This window comes from Chelonoidis abingdonii, chromosome 8 (assembly GCF_003597395.2).
Source record: "Chelonoidis abingdonii isolate Lonesome George chromosome 8, CheloAbing_2.0, whole genome shotgun sequence".
Lineage (NCBI taxonomy): Eukaryota > Metazoa > Chordata > Testudines > Testudinidae > Chelonoidis > Chelonoidis abingdonii.
The window spans coordinates 101,667,993-101,682,750 of NC_133776.1; the positions used below are offsets into that span (position 1 = coordinate 101,667,993).

A 14,758-nucleotide genomic window follows, 5' to 3' on the forward strand; every position below is an offset into this window, starting at 1 on the left:
AGGGATGTATTTAGAGGAGTTTGCAGCAGGCACAGTACAGTGTCCTTGGTTGAAGGCTCACATCCACAAATGGTCATTTCAGTCTATAGTCTAGGAGTACTATTGGATTTCTCACTGATGCTGAGCTCTCACACTGCAACATTTGTGAGTAATGGTTTCTATCATCTCCAGTTGGCTACGAGACTCCATCCCATCATGGCACAAGAAGAGCTGGCCTCAATTATTCATGCCTTCATCATCTTTCAGCTGGACTACAGCAATGTGACATACCTGGGCATGAAACCTTCAGCACTTTGGAACTTCCAACTACTATAAAACACTCCAGCACAGTCTCCTCAAAAACAAAGGCTACTATGAACACATCCTACTCTCTAAACTGGCTCCGGATAGAATTCTGAATCAAGTTCAAGGTATTGGTCCTTATCTTCAAATTGTGCCATGGCCTGGACTCAAGATACAAAAGAATCTCAAGAGTTACGAACGTCTTGGGAATGGAGGTTTTTCGTAACTCTGAACAAAACGTTACAACTGTTCTGCCAAAAGTTTACAATTGAACATTGACTTAATACAGGTTTGAAACTTTACTACGCAAAAGAAAAATTATGCTTTTTTTTTTTAGTAGTTTGTTTAACACTGTAAACCTTATCTGTGTGATAGATAGATCCTTCATCAGGACTGTTTGGAGACTTTGGAATGAACTCTCCAACAAACTAAGGATAATCACAAATCTCCCTATTTCCCAATCCAAATGCAAAGCACATTTATTTGATCTTGCCCTCCCTAACAAACACACAACAGGTATTTTTTTAAAATAAGTTTAAAAGCCCCTACTAAAACAAGTCACTCTACTGCACACACTTGTCCCTCTCAGGAGAGGATGAGAGTATAAATAGCATGTGACATACGTAGTCTCATTGCTTAATGCACTGCTGGAAGTCACTCAGCTACTACAGTGATGAGTGCAGTATAAAAAGTGTCACAGATTCAAACTGAAGAATTACATAAATCTTCAATAAACACAATGCACTGTTCCAATATCAAGGTAAAAGACACTTCTTTTCCTCTAGTTATCAAGTGGACTTTTTCCATAGAGAGAAGTCTTTGCAAATCAGACTGTTGAAACAGTTGCTATGAGGATGTTTGTTCAGACTTCTAGGATGGAGTAACTGCTTTTTGACATAAGAACATGTAGACATTTTGGGCGCATATTTAGAGGAATAGTCTCCAGAAGATACAAAATAAGGTAGCTCTGGTTAGTTGGGCCTAATCTGTCTTCCGCAGAAAGACTATGCAACCTCTCTGCGGTAGGAATGGAAAGACAAGAGGACCAGACCTTGTGAGTTAGGATGCCACTGTGGTTTTTACATGTGACTAGAGAAGCGTGTGTATAGTGAGGCAACTATTCAGTGTGAAACGTGTAGTGTGTGCCTGACATTAAAGAAAATGAGCCTGTGTCAAGAAATACTCTTGACTAAAATGCAAATCTCATCCCAGATGAATTAGAATATTGTCTAAATCTGATGCCAATATGTCTTCAATGTTTCTCCTGTTGGCATCTGGTTTATCCATAGCATGGAATAAAATGATTGCTTTGGTACAGAATGTGCTATTTCTGAATGGGTTTGCTAGAGAAATGTTGTCTTCACTCAATTCCATGAATTACGTGAGATTAGATCAAATATGAAGTTTGTAAAGAAATAAAAAGCACGACGACTAAGGGAATCTTTAGATTTTCATTTGTGGAAAGACCATTCCCTTTAAATCCCTGAGAGCTTTGGGTGCAGCAACTGTGGTAATTATGGACACTTCATTTTCTGACCTCACAGCTTCCAAGCATCTGTTCCAAATATTAACAATGTGTACAGTCATATGGACTCTTATTATTCTCCACTTGATTAGTATGTAGCAGATGTAAAAGGAATGAGATGCAGGTGTTCCTTTCTTGAAATATTCCTCATCAGTTAAGTAAGGACAGTTGGGAAGGGCTAAGACAACCCCATTCGGGGAACTGAAGGATAGAGTTAGTTTTTGGCCATCAATTACTTCTAACAAACAAGTATGTTTAAAATCATAACTCAATAACGTATCAAAGCTATAGGTCCAAATCTTCAGAAGAGCTCAGCATACAGCAGCTACTGTTCTAAGTGGGATGCTGAGCACTTTTTAATATCTGGTCCATACTCTGGAATGAAGAGGTAAATTTACCATCTTTATAGTAATACTAGCAATTAAGGCTATTGGCAAGGAATTCCTCTGAGAAAGCTCTTGTCTAGATTCCGAAAGAAGAGTTACATTACTGAAAGTTCTTTTCTTATTCTTGAGGATATTCACAACAGGTACTTAAGTACGTACTGATATTCAGTAAGCTTTACTTTAGCACCTCAGATAAGTTTTGCATAAACCTGGGACATGACCAGGTACTTCTCTGCAAGAAGAGGAAGTGATATCTGTGGGTTGGTTGCATAAATTAGAATACCAGTAGCATACAAAAAGTGGACACCTATACTAATGCCCTGAAAGTATTAACTGGTTCTAGAAGTAGGCTGTCAAGGATTCAACCCCAATGGCAAAAAAAAAAAAAAATATATCAGACAAGGGACAAACTTGCAAAAAGCTAAGACTGATTATCCAATATGAAGTAGAGTATCAACAAAAATTCTGTTAATCTAAGAATGATAAAAATTTAACATTTGAAGGACTTGTAATTGCCCTGAGAGTAAAGCATACAATTGACAATCTTGGTTCTATTCCTGGCATTGACACAGGCTTACTGAGTGACCTTGAGCACATCACCAATTCTATGTCCCTTAGTTTCCCCAGTTCACTTGGAGATCCTCAAATGTAAGGTAAAGAAAAATTATTTTTGAACCACACCATAGAAACAACCAAAATGACTGACCAAAATTGCAACTACTGAAGGAAAATAAGTATGGGTCAACTTCAGTCCCAAACTTCAAAACATAAGTACAATTGTGCCAAGTTGCATAACAATTCAACTAATGAAATGCTGTGATATCATTTACAAGCCAAACAGAACAATGACAGCAACTTCCACATGATGTTGGGTGTTGAAAAAAAATCAAAGAGCCCACTGGGTTTCCCGAACAAAATGCTTTTGGAGTTGGATTTTATTTCATTTTCTAGATAAAAGATTTCTAAGCAGTGAGAGAAATTAAAACAAAAATCTAGACAGTTTAGAGGACAGTGCACTTCAAATAGCTCTCAATCTGCTCTTCTGAACAGCTGCCTCCAAACTACTTTAACTGACATGCTCTTCTAGTTAGCAGGAATACAGCATATAAGATTCCAGCTTGGTCTCTATCCCTATGCAGTGACAACTAGCTAACCCCTGAGCTGTTAGATTAAAGCTACTGTGTAGAGGCATGCATTTATCTGGTGTACCATTTGGATTTTATTGTGATTACTTCTGCATCTGACTGAAGAGAAGAAATAGATTCATCACATATAACTCTGATGTCATGTGAATGCTGGACATTAAAGGAGATCAACAATTTTAGAGAATGACTAAGTATAGCTTTTTGTGCCACCAAGCTAAATTTATTAAATTGAAAAACAAACAGAAGACACTTCATACTCCTGGGGGAATTCTGCACCACTACTCATGTACAGAATTTATGTCCCCCATAGATTTCTTTGCTTCCCTGCAGAAAAGCGACTTTCTGATGGGGAAGCAAAGAGAAGCCACAAAAGCAGTCATGCAACCCTCCCCAGCAGTATGTTTCGGTTGCCCAGAGCATCTGGCAGAGAAGTAAATCACTGTGGGGCAGGAGGTGGGACTAGGGAAGACCCAGCTGGTGGCGCCTACCCTGTGCTCAGCTACTACTCCTAGCTGAGCTGCGCAGGACAGGACATCCTCTTCCCCTGCACGACATCCAGGGCTAGGTTAGACCCACCCCAGATTTCTCTCCGAACTGCAGGAAGCTCTGCAAACTCTCCCCCCACATACACACCATCGCTCCTCAGCTACCAGGGGAGGGGATCCCTGTACAGGGAACTGCTCCCCCATCTGCCCAACCCCCGTGCATCCAGACCTTCCCATGGAGCCTCACCACCCAGCACCCCATCCATAAGCCCGACTCCTCCTGCACCTGGACAACCCTGATGAGCCACCTGCATCTGGACCCCCCTACTGAGACCACCACAACCAGACCCCCCTGTCGAGCTCTATCTTCCCCACACCCAGAGCCCCCCCACTTTCCTCTGGACCTCCCTGCAGAGTACCATTACTGTTGCACCCAAAAACCCCCAACGAGCTCCTGTGCATCCAGATTTCCCCTGCACCCAGATCCCCCACTGAGTGGCTCGCATCCAGATTGCCCCACACAGAACCCTCTCAACCCACACCTCGATCCTCCCATACTAAACTCCTCCACACTTGGATCCTGCTTTGCTTAGCCTGCATGCCCACACATGCGGCACCTGACATGGAGGGGTAGGGTCCTGGGGTGTTCTGGAGCAGGCCCAGTCCTTGCACTGTGTGAGGGTTGGGTGTAGCCTCACCGCTGAGTCCATGTCTCGGGGGGAGGAGGCTGCACAGTGATCTATCACCTCTGTGCAGCCAGTGGCCTGTGCTCCCCAGTGCCATGCTGGAACTTCCACATTTATTTGACAAATAAAATTTGCAGAATTGTAAAGTATTGTGTGTATAATTTTTTATTTTTGGTGCAGAATGCCCTCAGGAGTAACTTCAGCATCTCCTTCCAGACATTAAATGAATAAGATCTTGCATTAACTCATGAATTGGTCCTGGGGAGTAGGGAAGCATTCAGCATAATGAATTCTTGCCCCTCTTGGGCTTCATGAGAGATTTGGACATCAAAGAGTAAATGTTCATTAGGGTAAACAGGTTTTTAGCTGTTCAACTTTAATTAATGTTAAAGTAAGTAATTTAGCCAAATCTCTGTGCACCACACTGAAAGTTTCCCCCAGCAGGTACTGGACAGCATACCATTCCTCCAGACTGGAGAAGGGCTTGGTATCCAGTAACATATTAGCCTCTAACAGCTATTGGCCCACCAATCTGGAATTGCTAACAGACACAACAATACATACTTCTCAGGCTTTAGCAAGAACTCCAAAGAGAACAAACATTTTCTAGATAAAGTAGGAAGAATAATTGCTGGTCTTAACAGATATTTTGGGCCAGCCCTGTCCACAGAATTTAAGTCCCAATGATTCTTGATTGTCTAAACCTGACATGACCCAAATGAGAAACTATTCTATTAAAAATATTCTATTCCAAGAGCTGCTTCCAAAAGAGCTAAAATAAAAACAACAGAACTACTGCAATTAGGACACACAACCAGAACTGCTCTACACTGATCAAACCCCTCTCCCACAAAAACCCAGCCACCAAGGGGCAGGGTTCCTATCCTTCCTTCGTATCTGACTTTCGGTCCCAGTATCCCACACAGAAGCTGTGAGGCACATGACCACAGATTAACAGCATTAACTGTTCTGGTATGCAAACAATCCCAAGAGTGAAATTCATGGAAACAAAATAATATATGACAAAAAAGTTATTATAACAGCATTTGATTATTCAGTCCAATTTGTTTACTCCTCTCTACTTGTCTTTTCTAGTGTGCCAAGCCCTAGTTTCCCTCTACAAATTCAACTCCCTACTTGACACTCACTTTTTCCATGCTGGTCACAAAAAATAAGCCAACAAAATATGTAAGAAAAACTCTTCTGGACTTCTCATTGTGCCATGTTTTTGTGACAGACTCCCTATGTGCCTGTTCCAGTCCTGAGTACGTCAGCACTTAAATAGTAAACAACACAGGAGATCCTTTAAGCCCCTTCTCAGAGTGCTGAGGACCACCTGATATCTCATTCTTTTGAAGACATAGCAACTATCTCTCAGGATACAGGTATCTAGCAGCATACATCATTCTGTAGCAGCAACATTTGGGTAAGGTGTTTCCTCGCCAGAGACTAAATGTGCTTGTTTTGTTATATTTGTACATGGCCTAGGAAAACGGGCCCCTGGCCTGGTAGGCACTACCAAAATACAAACTATAAATAACAGCACTGTTCTGTCAGTATAGCATACTCAGTCCCCAGAAGCCTGAGAACAAAGTGACAAAGTCAGATTTTCAGACTTGGGACCCTCACTAAAAAGAGCACACACACTATGGCAACATACTATTGACCCAAATCCTCCATTTCGATTCAATGGAGTGAAAAATTAAAATCCAAACAAGATATACTCAGATTTTTTGTCTTCAACAACTCAGATAGATTTAAACCTATTTTAAAAACCAAAACTGTTACAGAAAACACTGCTTGTGTGTTTTTAAAAAACTGCAATTATCCGAAAAAACAGCTCTTGCTCTTCAGCAGTAATTTTTTCCATGTCCTTTCCAATACAAATATGCATATGAAAATACAGAGCTCCTCACAGTGAAGAGTGACATTTTAGAATAAGCAGAAACAGCTCTTGCAGACTCTCAAATACTAGCATAGACCGTGGCCCTGCAAGCAGCTCCACAAAGCAGCAGAGGTCCATTCCCATGGAACAACTTGCAGGACTAGGATCACAGTTAGGTTTTTCAATAGATGGCAACAGCTATGAGCCAACAGTGCGTATATGTACATTGTGCCTCTGTCTAAAATAATTATTTTCATGAGAGACTAGTCTAGTCCTTCACTTCACTCCAAAAATCTTTCCATAATACAATACTGTTTATAAAAAACCCCAAACAGAAATTAAGACACCAAACTACAATAAAGTAACTAGATCTAGTCTATTTTAAATCCATTAACTATTAATACAAATTCTGTGCTGTTTCTCCAGTCTCCTTAAATAAAGCCTTGTTAGTTACAGAAGTCATAGTGTGCAGTGCATGTTACATGCAGAGTGCACTACGATATTTAGGTATGACTGGATAACAAATATCCAGTTTTAGCCTGGAATTTCTGATTTACATTGTGCAAAAAGATGGGGGGGAGATTAAATTAAATCTCTAATATTAATATAATTTAATATGAATGGCACAAAATAATATATATGCTAAATAATAAGCATTTGGCAGAAACAAATGACAATTGACAAGCAATTTAAAAATACACTAAAAGACACAGTAATGCATTTCTTCATTGTTTCAATTTGAGGTTACATTTCAATTTAGAATGATGCAAAGGTAAACTAATTTCTACTTATCCAAATTCAAATACAATAGAAAAATGGCAAAAACTACCACCACACAAAATTGAGTAACTGGTTTTGAACGTCAAAAGACCATACAACATATCAAAGCTATTTTTAATGTATTGCCCAACTGCCTCACCCATTCCAAAAGTCTCCCCTCAGTTATGAAACAGTTGCATGAGTGCTTTCATACAACTGCTTGTGTTAATCCATTCATCGGTCAAATAGTCAAAGGGAGCATTTCAAAGGGTAATCTGACCACAACCCCTTAAATATAATATCAGATCTCTTTTCTAATTTATGACAAAATTATCAGGAATATTACGAAAGGAACACCTAAAGCTTAATCTTGCAACAGATAAAAAATACTGTTGTTTCGTAGGATCATTATAAACAGTTAAGATATAGCCATTGCCTGACAAAATTGACACATTTAAGACGTAGAATACTTACCTGAACATACAAATTAGATTCTTCCTAAAAGGGACCACATTACCTTCACAGAATTTTTATTATGACAGAGCATCAGAACTCCAGAGCATTCTGGGATTTAGGTTTTTTTTTTTAAACCAGGTGCCTACCTTTTAGCATCTTAACGCCATATGTAAATTCCCTGTACGTTCAGATTCTAGATTAATTCTTTCAGAAATGCATCTAATTCTAGTCCAGTCTAGTTTGCCCAAAACATTTATATTTTCCACAAAATTTAAGATGTAATCAAAGTATCTGTCGGGGTGGGGTGGAGTGGAATTACACTGAATAGTTTTACCTTCAGAGTTACGTGTAGTTTTCTTGTGTTTTCGGCATAAAATCCTATAAAACAAAGTAGTTAAACTATCAGATAAGTCATGATTCAGAGCTTATTTAGTTTAATTTAAACAACAGTACATTTCACCCCATTTACAAGACTCTCTAAAATTCCAATTTTGTAGTTAAAATGTAGACAGTCTAGCACACTGTTATAATGGTAAATATGGAGTTTAATATAACTTTTTTTTTTAACCCAAAATGTTTGTATTCCAATGATAGTTTTACAAAGAGGGTGAAATATAAATACAAACAGAAACATGATAAATAGTAGTTACATGTAAATGCCTTGTGAGGGTTTCTCTCTTATTTGAGCTTTATCATGCAATGCACAGTAGTAGTGATATGTCTTGTGACACGTTTTCACATCACAACCAATGGTTGCTCCTGGACAATGGCATAAAGAGCACATCTATAACAGAAGAAGAGAGAAAAATAAAATTCATGCTAGCAGTAGTTTAATACTTTTGGCTTTGGAAATAATTGGAACTAACAGGCAAAAATAACTCCCCTCCTCACCAAACAGTTGGCATTACTGAGAGCAATGTACTCAGTCATATGGTCTTTGTCCATATTTTTCCCAAGTGTCATTTTTAATTAATTTTAAAAGGAGAGATAGATGTGTCAGCTACTCAATTTATCATCTTAATTATTAATGCAGTGGAAAAATAATCCAATAACTTTAGCTAAGTAAGAAGTGCCATACTGGAACAAACTTAATTTTTCACTTAGATGTTATGCTTCCACGAGTGGGATACACCAAACACTGATCAACTGTGGATTATACTATTAAAGAAGGAGAGAAAAGGGACTTTCTTGCTGACCTCAGCTGGAAAATCAGTTTATTCTCTGAAGCATAAGGACTGAATGCTTGAAATTTTACCTTAGTTAACTGCAGCTGCCTGCCATTTTTTCCCCTACAGCTGTCTAATCCTCTTTCAAATATACCTCTACCTCGATATAACACGACTCGATATAACATGGTAAAGCAGTGCTTTGGGCGGGGGCGGGGCTGCACACTCCAGTGGATCAAAGCAAGCTTGATATAACGCTGTTTCACCTATAACGCCGTAAGCTTTTTGGCTCCCAAGGACAGCGTTATATTGAGGTAGAGGTGTAATTTGCTTCAGTCATATTCCATGACACTGCGGTACACAAAAGGAATTTCTCTTACTTGTATTAATACCACCACCTTTTTGTTTTTATGCTGCAGAAAAGGCTACACAGAGGGCTATTGCTTTACTCTTCCTTTTCCAAGGACAGACACTTTCCACACTAATTTGTAATGGGTTCTCATTTGAGAAACACCTCTTATGCTTCTAAACATTTTCATGGCCCTTCTTCATGTGCTGAATTAAAGGGGAAGACATACAGTCAATGTATATAATTCCATTAATATTCATCATATTTTTTCTAGATTCTTAACACTGCTCAAACTCTTACTGAGTTTTTGACTGATTCTGAGGTATGTTTACTGAGCTATATATTTACATCTACTTTGTTTCCTGAAAGGTTATAACATTCAAAACCCATCAGCATACATGACCAGTTTAAATTGTTCCTTACAATATGCATTACCTTGCATAAGTCTATGAAGAGTAAAATTACCCATCCATCATCTTGCCTGTCTTGCCTATTAGGTCCTTCTACAGATCTTCCAATTCTGCTTAGTCTTACCTAACCTAAATAAACGTGCCACCAGCAAGTCTTGTAACCCCATTATTTACCCCATCTTGAAGTTAACTGAATAAAAACAAAACAAAAAATGAGCTGAATCTTGGATCATTCTGCTATTTACCTCCCTACAAATTGAGAAAACTGCTCTACTCATACTGTTCCATTGCTCTTAATCAGTTTTTAAATCCATGGTAGGTGTTTAATCAACTCTCTGTATTTCAAGTTTCCTAAGTAACTTCTTGTGAGGAACTGTATTAAAATGTATTTACACATTAAAAATAAACGTATCTATCAGTTCCCTTTTATCCACTATTTTAATTCTTTCATATATTTTAAAAGGTTACATGGGTACAATTTACTCTTATATAAGCTGTGAAATCTCTCTGGTGAAATGACAAACTTTAAGAACCTTTGTATCGATTTACTGATCTATTTCCCATTGAAATAAGTTTTTTAATTTGTTGGAATGATTTTTGTTATCTGATTGGCTTGTAACAACATGTTTAATTCTCTAGGTACATCAGGCACATGGAAAGTTCTAAGCACAAAAAAGACCACTTTTAAGAGTTTCTTCTCACATACAGCTAATAGAAGCAATAATGACCTCAGATCAGTGCATTTACTGGAAATTAAGAACAAGCTGATATTACTGGTCTATCATTATAGCTCAACCCCTCAACTATTACCAGAAATATTCTGCATTTCTCCCATCACCGCTTTAATATGCAGAAGTAGCTTCAAGTCCTCAGTGCCTATTTGCTAAGTATCAACATCTACCAAAAGAGGACAACTACTTAAACTCTGTCTGCAATTTAGTAAAAACTACCAATATGACTGTTAGATTTGGAGAACCACATTGAGTGCTTTACTGTGTCTCCTATAAAGGACCAGTCAAGAATGGAAAGCAATCACTAAGTGCAACATGTTTGAAGAGAGTGCACATTCAAGCTTATCAGGACAAAACCATTTAGCCTCTTCATATAAAACTTGGACCCAGTTGAAGTGCCTGGTTTCTCTAGATCATGGGTCAGCAACCTTTGAGAAGTGGTGTGTTGAGTCTTCATTTATGCACTGTAATTTAAGGTTTCGTGCACCAGTAATACATTTTAACGTTTTTAGAAGGTCTCTTTCTGTAAGTCTATAATATATAACTAAACTATTGTTGTATGTAAAGTAAATAAGGGTTTTAAAATGTTTAAGAAGCTTCATTTAAAATTAAATTAAAATGCAGAGCCCCCCGGACCAGTGGCCAGGACCCGGGCAGTGAGAGTGCCACTGAAAAGCAACTCGCGTGCCGCCTTTGGCATGTGTGCCATAGGTTGCCTACCCCTGCTCTAAATGGTGTGCTTTAAGAATCTGTCCTCTTCCAACATGTTACTGACAGAACAAAAAAGATTCAGAAGCACAAAGAAAATCTATATTCTCATGAATCCCTAACATACAGATCTCATAAAACCATTTAAAAAAATTTAATTGTCAAAAAGTGTCTTGTTGGCCCACATAGCCATATGCTACTCTGCTCTTTATATATATCAAATCTCCAATCACACCTATAGTCTCCAACTAGTATAGCTCAATGAAGACATAATATAATTAGACCAAATAAAACTCCATACTGAAAAAGACTAAGCAAAGTATTGTACTGTTTAGTGACAAGGCTGTAAGTATAATGCAGTGCAACATCATGTAACTTCAGCCTCCAAATAAAGTATCCCTGGTAAAACCTCTTTCAGACCCCCTCCCCCATTTCTCCCAAAAAAATGAAAGTGTCTAAGGACTGTTTTAGTTATATCGTATCACTTGTCAGAAAATATTTGCAAAACCAATCATCTCCCAGATAAGAAAGATGATCGTAATACCACCTAGCTCTTATATCAAACAGAAATCTGCTTAAAAATTGAGGAATGCCTTGCAAACAAACAGCAGTCATATCACACAGTTCCACAGCAGTTTGGTGAGCTATGACTAAACTAGTTTTCAGTATGTGCATCTCATGAAAAACCTGCATCCCAAGGCTCTATCAAATCATTAAAAAATGGAAGCAATAAGTATCTTGACAGTAAAGGACAGTTTTTGGCAGTGAAACCAAATGTTGGTAAAAGAGCAGAGTTACACTTGCATAGCTCCCTGGAATGTGCTTCCATTGTGAAATCTGTCAGAAAATATTAAATAGGAAAGTAAATTTAAGAAATGCTGGTTCCTCTTTGTATGCAGCCCATTAAAAAGAAAATTTATTTTGTTAATGAGTTTTAAAACTTGACTTGAAAAATTATGCCACATTCACTATAACCATCTTTATTTGCTGATAACATAAGGACAGTGCTAGTGAAAATATTAAGATTTGCGGTTCATTTTTAGGAATTCCAAAAATATTCCACAATCTCCAAAATAACCTATTTATATATTTAAATTAGACTATACACATTATGATTAAAATAAAAAACTGATTGCTTTAAGAAGCTTCTCATCATTAGTCATTTGACATTTAGAACTCAGTCCTATTCCTATTGAAATCAACTGCAAAATTACTATTGATTTCAATAAAGGATCACATCTGTTTGGTGGCTATCCATTTAGCTACTATCCTATCCTTTCTCTGAGATCTACTCTCATTTTTAAAAATGTGTGACCTGTTTTATCTTAATGACTCCTCCCATGGGTTAATTACCCATTACACTAGAGTTCACAGACATAGGGAAAACATTTCTTAAAAAAAGAGTGATCAATAGATAACTTCAGTGGTACACTGAATTACTTCATTAGTTACTTTGCAGAAGTTAATAAAATGCTACTTTTCCATTTTCAAGAGGCAGAATTAGACTTACCAGTTTAGTGCCTCTTTTTATTTCCTTTTGAACATCTTCAATAGAAAATCCACCAAGACTCTCATTATCAGAGTGTGAAGATACCAATGCAGACGAAAATAGCTGCAAGTTGTGTAAAAATAAAACTTAATTTTAAAGGGTTTCCAGTAATATGGAATAATTATATTTGTAAAAAGGAACAATTTCAAAATAAAAATAAACAGTGGCATTAGTAACATATACCACTGCCACAAGTGGGCTGAAATCATTCAGGATTTCGTTTGTTTACATAATGTAGTTAACAACTCACTGCTTTAACTTCCTTTTCCTCTGTTACTTACCATACATTTGTGATGTGCTGCCACCTTCTGGTTTTCAGACATCAATAATTGTCCACATTCATTATCTTTATTAGACCTACAAAAACCACACTTCCGTTGCCTTGAAGACCCTTTTTTCTGTCCAATTGAGCTTGTCATGATTTTTAAAATGGCTTTAGAATGACACTTCAGTCCTCACAAATGCTACAGAGAATAAAAATGTTCAATAGTGATGTTAATTTCAACTTAAATCAATTTAAATTATATTTACTCAAGTTACTTTGTGTTTCTCTTAAAATACCTGAAACATCCACTATGTCTGAGTGGAACAGAATTTGTCTCATACACACAGCTAGAGTATAATATATGAATAAACATGTATATTGCAAAAGCTGTATTTCCCAAAATCTTTATAAGAATGTGGCAACAAGGCATATAATGGTCCCCAAAGTAAGAGAAGTTATAAAATTTATACAAATGTAAAGGCTGAGAGAGGGGAGAGAAAAGAGGAAATTAAAAATATAACAAGTATAGCAACCATTCGGGCTCTTAGGGAAATCCTGATGCAATACTGTCATATTCCATTTTATTTTTATTTATTCCAGAAGCACACTGCACAGGGGGAGCTTTACCTTAGCATACAATAAAACCCATTCTACTGAACTACTTTAGAAGCAGCAATAAAAAAAAACTAGGCTAAAATCCATAAAAGCTAGTAAGTACTGAATTTAAATACTCATCTTCATCTTTACAAATACGAGTAACTGTCCTCAGGAGATGAAAAGATAAAACATTACCATTTTAGGTATTACACAGATACATTATGGCTAGTTAAAGTCACAAAGTTTTAGACGTGAATATTTGTGACTAATATGCTGCAATAGAAACCCTTTAAGAGCCAGGGCTGTTTTTCGCAACCTTACCCTAATTCTGAGTAAGTGCATGAGAATACCTGTTCTTATCCTAAGTAATTTAAAATTAAACTCCACATAAATCAAATTAATTTTTTTTATGTTTTACAAGCAACATAGTTAAAAATACAACACCAAGGCCCCAGTTCAGCAATGAGATTCACATAGATGGATCCACTTCAATGAGGCTTCATACACGAATCTGCTTATGTGGATCTCATTTCAAGTTCGGGCCCTAAAACACCCAATATTCAAGGATACACACTTTCTGGACCCATTCTAAAGTTAAAGTTTGTGTGCATTCACCTTTACATCTCTAAAAGAAAAAAATGTTATAACATAATATAATTTATATAATTAACATGGTCTAATTCAAGAACCTAAGTAGCATGCTTGTTTACTGCTTTTCCTCTCTGAAGATCTGGATCTCAGTATCTTTCTGGTCACAAAGGCAATGAATATGGCTCTCTCACATTTTGTCCATTAAATCAGGAAGACCACTACATAGTTCAGAACTTCTACTAAAAAGGGTCCTTGCCTACAATGGCAGAGGTGTCATTGGTCAGGACTGATTTGCAGTTACACAACTGACTGGTGAAATTTGCATAGCCGAACTCTGCGTGGTTCTTGAAAGTGCTACAAGTTCCTCACTCTCCTAGACACTAACATCACTCCTTATTTTTATTACAGAAAGTTGAGGAATAGTGCTAAGTTTATATACCTCTATATGTAATACGGTTAATGAAGATCCTTTCAATTCTCATGTAGTGTTATTCACAAATTTTCATAGATATAATTTAAAAACATTTTTTCTTGCCATGCTTAATATAAGACACATTTACATTTTGATGTACAAACATCTTATCTCTAGTGCTTGTTCTTTTTACTGTTTCATTTACTTCCACTTTTAACTATAAAGCAATTTACTAGATTGGTGACACATACTTGTAACAAAAATGCGTATGTTCTAGATCTAGCTGATTTACACACAAAAAAGTGCCAATGTGAATAAATGAGTCACACCCTTTTGCAGTGGCAAAACAGAACCCTTAAATGTTAAACAAA

General features: G+C 37.2%; 1 protein-coding gene across 6 annotated transcripts in view; it reads right to left on the bottom strand.

Annotated features, from left to right (window-relative positions):
- The window catches only part of PHF6 (PHD finger protein 6), a 37,970-nt gene that overhangs the window by 18,481 nt on the left and 4,731 nt on the right, over window positions 1-14,758 (bottom strand). For 2 of the 6 annotated variants that reach the window (XM_075068892.1, XM_032773147.2), the window contains exons 2-5: window positions 12,804-12,986; window positions 12,484-12,585; window positions 8,260-8,393; window positions 7,944-7,987 (exon numbers count right to left, since the gene is read on the bottom strand). In XM_075068892.1, coding sequence (XP_074924993.1) covers window positions 7,944-7,987; window positions 8,260-8,393; window positions 12,484-12,585; window positions 12,804-12,941 — 418 coding nt within the window. In that variant the 5' untranslated portion in view covers window positions 12,942-12,986. Of the gene's footprint in view, window positions 1-7,943; window positions 7,988-8,259; window positions 8,394-12,483; window positions 12,586-12,803; window positions 14,751-14,758 lie in introns of those variants that run through there. The other 4 variants (XM_075068893.1, XM_075068894.1, XM_032773148.2 and 1 more) reach the window with 4 other exon arrangements.